Source organism: Hyposmocoma kahamanoa, unplaced genomic scaffold (assembly GCF_003589595.1).
Source record: "Hyposmocoma kahamanoa isolate Upper Pololo Valley unplaced genomic scaffold, ASM358959v1 115, whole genome shotgun sequence".
In the NCBI taxonomy this organism is placed as follows: Eukaryota; Metazoa; Arthropoda; class Insecta; order Lepidoptera; family Cosmopterigidae; genus Hyposmocoma; species Hyposmocoma kahamanoa.
In genome coordinates this window covers 140,127-146,126 of record NW_020653389.1, presented here as the reverse complement: position 1 = coordinate 146,126, position 6,000 = coordinate 140,127, and the positions used below count along the sequence as shown (strand labels likewise).

Genomic DNA, 6,000 nt, shown 5'->3' with positions numbered 1-6,000 from the left:
TGTAATGCAAGTTTCCATTTCAGTCACGCACACACCACTTTACTAAAGAATGTCCAAGATCAAGCCTAGTTGTTATCCAAGAATCAACACCGATACAAATCGCAAAGCAAAATCAATAGTCCGGTAAACAGTAATCAAGGTCTTATGAGGATCAGCAAAGAATCGACAGCACAGAACAGTTGTTAGTGAAGCAAGTCAACAAACAACTAAACTAAGTTAATTAAACACGCATGCACCTGGATGCACGTGCACATAAGAGGGTAGGAGGGAGGGGGGGGGGCTAGTTTAGGTCCCGGCGGCATGACTCCACAAAGCATTGTTTTATTTTATAGAAATATCCAGTAGACAAAGGTATATTTGTCAAAAATGTAACACGTGTTCATTTATTACTTGGACAATTGTATTGGTCATAACTTTTTTTACACACAAAATACGACTCTGACTCCATACTAAGTATTGTTTGTCGTAACATAAAGAATTATAAAAACTATGTTTTTGAAGTGGCCGCTTCCAGGTCCAAGGCCCTTGTATTTTGCCCATTCTCCTTTAGAAAAAATTGTAATTTATTTGTTTTCTATTATAATTAATTCAATTTTCGGATTTCCTTGTTTGATTTTCTACCCTCATAGGGAAATTAAAACTAGGGAGTCGAACCTGGTACAATGTAAAACGACGGAGTGGGGTTGGGGGTTGTATTTATGTTACGCGATAACACCGCGGCTTTCGTGAACCGACTTTAATAATTATTTTTTTGTAGGAAAGAGGCTACCTCAGCAGTGGTCCCATTTAAATTACAAGAAAATATTCCACCTGTAAGTGTACCAAACTAGGGGTGAATTCAGTTTCGTGCACGTTCCGGTCCGTTTCCGGTGTTCGTAGCAAGGAATGAATGGCATCGAAACAAACCCAAGTAGGGTTTAACGGTGTTTTACATTATTTATGTATACTTTTTTCTTAAAACAATTAAATAAATAAAATTTCAATAAAACTTGGCAAATAGCTGTAATTCCACCAGCTATTCAGGTCGGTTTTTGTAGTACTTTGTACTGAGATTATTATGAGACCAAGCGACGGGACGACCATGTTGTGGGCCTGGTGGTAAGCGACACGCCTGTCCATAACAGTTGTAGTGCCAATCAGAGCTTTAAATCAGAAAGATCTGAGGGGCACTGCCACTGCGCCCGTCACCCGTAGACATAAATTGACATGTCCCATGTGCCTGTAATTTCACCATTACCCTTCCCTTTCAAAACTGGAACGCAGTAATTGCTCACATTACGGCTTGGTGGCAGAAAAAGGTAAGATGGACAGTACTTCGCGGCAATCGGCGAGTACAGATTGACACATACAGATTTAAAAAGTGTCAGATAATACAACAGAAACTTAAAAGTTTATTTTTGGCAAATTTATTATGTTTGGTAAAAAGTCATGGAGCAAAAGTTGTTGTTTATGATATTAGTCCTGCGAGATGGAGACGTAACACCATATCACCAGTCAGCCAGTACAATCTGGCCGAAAAGTTAAGATAATAGGTATGTGTGCGAATACCTATTTAATTATTTAATAGTACCTATGCATTGTTCTCTGTTTTGTAAATATTATTTAACTCACAGCAGCTTGGGCGACGACAATTTGTCTCCTCATCTTCTTTACCTTCTTTCGCGCAAGATAGCCGCGGGCGTAGCGCTGGATTGTGATAGTCTGTAACAATAGCATCGCCTAGTTAGCAGTGACTATTCATATGGTTCCACAACAGCCTTTGTACATGCCCGATGATGGAAAGGGAAAGGTGGAATAAAATTATGCAATTCCATCTGAACCTAACTTTGAACTAGAAGTAGTTAAGGTATTGGTAGACCCAGGGGGAATCTGCCGGAAAGTCATCAATCTTCGAGTTCACAAGCAAAGAATACTTACAGCTTTTAGAATCTTCTTGTTTTTATATAGTCGTCGAGCGAGGTAGCCTCTAGCGCGAGCCTGAAGACCGATGGCCAGCGCTCGTAGCCGCTGGTACTTGACTCTGCACAGCCAACCACGGACGGTCTTCTGGATTTTAACCGCTGCGCGATTGCGGCGGACTTCTTGGGCTTTTCTGTGAAAAAGGAATTATAATTAACTTATTTATGAAAACACAGGTTGTATAGAAGTCAAAGGTCAAACCAATTTGGGAAAAAACTTTTTAAATTTATTCTGATCAGGATGTCCTGGGAAGCATGCCAGAGTGAATTCCGATACTTTATGTCACAGCCAAAGTAAAAAAATCTTTATGTCATAGGTAAGCAAATTACAACTATTTTTGTATTCTTCGTTTCAATCCATTTTTAACAAAATGTAAACAAACAAGTCACAGACCTTACCATAGACGGTTTAGAGATGGCCAATTGTAATGGCAACTACAAATCGAGTAATTAATTGAATGAATCGATTTGTTCAATTGAGTCATACTAGCGGTTTTCCTTATATAACTTACATAAGCATATTTAAAATTTCCGACATCTTAATTTTAAATCCTCCTTCAAATCCTTAGACTTAGATACTCGTTCGATTGCGATTGAAATATTCGATTTACTAATCGATTATAAAAACTTTAAATGAATGAATAGAATGTTTTTTTTTTTCGTACAGCTCTATGCAACCAGTTACAGATGTATAGATGAAAAATAACCTCAATTTGGTATACCATTTTTCAAATACGATTTTACGATGCTATTCTAATGAATACTGGAACGTGGAACTAATGAACTGGAAACAGTGATGAGATATCAAGTTGAATTCTTCGAAATAAACCCTTATCAAGTGACTGTAAGTTTAATTTTGTTAAATTTTAAAATTGTGTTACATCGTTTTCACATTGTAAGCCCTACCAAATCAAAATCTTTAAGTTATGGTAGTAGATAATAGAGCGTAAAGTTTGAATTGCATACAAGCTAAAAAGTGGCGACATCGGTACCCGATCTTACATAGCGTCATTACATATCTCCCCTCTATATCTACGATTAAAACGCATGATGCGCGTGACGTTCCGTACTTGACATTGTCTTTTGAATTCGTCGATTATTGCTTCATCATCATCATTTCAACCAAAGATGTCCACTGCTGAACATAGACCTCTCCCAAAGAATGCCTAGTATCTAGCAGATTCCAGTAGCCTTCGCCAATCATCGGTCTACCTTATGGGTGGTCCGCCCACGCCGCGTCTTCCTGTACGCGGTCGCCCCTCGGGAACTCTTCGGCCCCATCGGCCATCTGTTCTGCGAGCAATGTGCCCTGCCCATTGTCACTTAAGTTTGGCAATTCTCAGGGCTATGTCGGTTACTCTGGTTCCCTTGCGGATATCCTCATTACTGATTCGATCTCGCAACGAAACTCCGAGCATAGCCTTTTCCATTGCCCTTTGAGTGACCTTGAGCTCTTATGAGGCCTATAGTATTACTTAATTGACAGTAATTGTTTCGGACAGTCGAACGCTACGGCCAAAAAGTGGTTAAAATAAAATTGTTGAATAAAAAATACGTACAGTCTAGCCAGATAGCCTCTAGCGTGTGCCTGCAGGCCCTTGAGTGCTCGCATCAATCGCAGATACTTTTTACGAGCAATAAACCTGCGCACGCAGCTTTGGACTCGTACGCAGTACAAGCGTTGGATATCTGCTCTGATCTTCTCGAAATACGCTACCTGGGGACGAAAACAATATATATTTAAAAACAACATATAAAATACTGTATCCTAATAAAATAATTGCTTTTTTATAAAAAAAAACTGACCTGAAAAGTTTATGAAATTACATTTTCATATGTGTCAAGTTTTATTGAAATCGGTTACCGGATAGTGCGTGAAACCGTATTCAATCCCAAGTTTGCCCTTAATAAAATCAAAACGTCGTAATTTGCAATAATTGGTCATGAAATTTCAACGACACGCGTAAAGTTTAAATTATATTAACCCTTAATTAGTCACGTGGGAACACCCCATTGTGGTTTCAACGGTGCCTGTCTTCAGGCTAGCTTCGTAAATACGATTGTACTTCACAATTCATTCGTAATCTGCGCTCGTTTGTGTATAGTTGTGCTTGGAGAGCGTGTTTGGGGTGCATAACACCCCACGCGACTGTTTGAGTAAGGTAAGTAAATATATTTTTTTATTATTACACAATTATTTAAACAATACAGGTGGACAAAAAATATGTTGCAGTAACATTTATAAAACAATATTTATTGCTGTTTTAAAGATTATGTTGTAATGTGTTTTTTTTGTATTTGTTTTGAGGTAGCTGTAAGTAAATAAATAAAATGCCATGTGCATTAAATGATTGAGAGATGGTGCAGCAATTGACAGACAACATCATGAAGTTATTGTAACCATAACTGTGCATAAGAACACAACGAAAACGAAGACATTCGCACACTACCTCGCCCGTTACAAAAACGACGCAAGAGGTTTAAAAGTGAGAACCCTGAATCAGCGTCTGGAGCAGTCCGGTCGTTTTACATGTCCTAGAATCACGGACCGAAAAACAAAGGCATAATATTCCAAATACTTAAAACATGTGTACAATGACCACATGATTCTAGTCTGCCAAAATTGTAATGAAGAAAATTAGCTTTTACAAATGTTATTGTTTTAGGAATAAATAAAATATATATATAATAATAAAATAAAAGAAAATATTTTTTCGGATTTAAATCGCGTATGTTTATTTTTTTCAAACAAACCAATGTTTCGGGCCCTTTACAGGTCCCATGGCCACGGTTGACTGAGGTGGCAAAGTCTTCAACCAGTTAAGTCTAATATTAATGCAAACCACCCTATTTTTTTTAAGTTTGACAAACCATTGAGAGGCCATTGAAATTAAAAAACATCCTAATTTCAACAGGGGAGATGGTTTCTCCGTACCACCTGTTTGGAATCCAGTATTTCCTCTCATGAAAAATCCCAAACAGACAAGACTGCAGTACTAATTAATATGTTTTAGTTTACTGTAATTTCTATTATTAATTAATAATAAATTGAACTTAATAAAAATTCATAATTTGTAAAACTTAATGTAGCGTAAATTGGAATGTTTTCTTTGTAAAATTAAAAATAAGGTATTCAACTATTGTAACTGTAGTGAAAAAATAGGGTGGTTTGCATTCATATTAGACATAACTGGTTGAAGACTGTACCACCTCAGTCAACCGTGACCATAGGACCTGTAAAGGGCCCGAAACGTCGGTTTGTTTGAAAAAACAAATAAACACGATTGAAATCTGGAAAAATAGTTTCATTTCATATGTGTGACAATTGCGAAAACCTACGAACTCGATATATTATTGTTTTTTTATTAATAATACGTTTTATAAGTCAGAAAGACATTTATAAGTTAGAAAATAAGTGTCTCGGAATATTGTCATTAATAATCATTGACTTACAATTATATGGACGTCGGGTCCGCGCTAAGAAGTGTCCGAACTTATAGGGCGTTAAAATTGTATACAGAGCGTCATTCACGCTTTAGTCTTCGTTTGTTCGACTGACAGCGAAGCAAGCAAAATTAGACAGTACTGCGATGACATTACAATTTAAATTCAACGTTTTAGCTTTTTCATATTCCTTTACATGTCACTACGTTTAAATAGGTTGACTTGGGACATTTTTATCGTGGTTTTTGTATTAGACCCGTCGTCTATTTATTTGTAAATCAATGTTAATAATAGTCTGATTTTGCGTGTATTTCGTATTTTATTTCCCGATTCTAAATTGGGCTCGCGTGGGGTGTGTAGCACACCCAACTTTGTTGACGCGACTAATTAAAAGGTAATAGTCCAGAATTTGTTACATCTTTTTAAACGAAAAAAAAAACTACGATCAATCATTGTCAAGATTTCATACTTTTTAACATTATTATAGCGAAGTTTTGGCGACAGCGGTTCTGGTAGTAATCGACGCTTTAGGCACTTCCTTCGTTTTGTTCTCCCGTATATTATACTAGACCTAGGGGTAGCAGTTCCAAGTCCATTC

The 6,000-nt window shown here is 37.1% G+C and overlaps 1 protein-coding gene across 1 annotated transcript in view; it reads right to left on the bottom strand.

Annotated features, from left to right (window-relative positions):
• The window catches only part of LOC113239724 (unconventional myosin-Va), a 112,745-nt gene that overhangs the window by 51,971 nt on the left and 54,774 nt on the right, over nucleotides 1-6,000 (bottom strand). Inside the window, exon 16 of the mRNA XM_026476817.1 lies at nucleotides 3,658-3,675. Coding sequence (XP_026332602.1) covers nucleotides 3,658-3,675 — 18 coding nt within the window. The remainder of the gene's footprint in view (nucleotides 1-3,657; nucleotides 3,676-6,000) is intronic.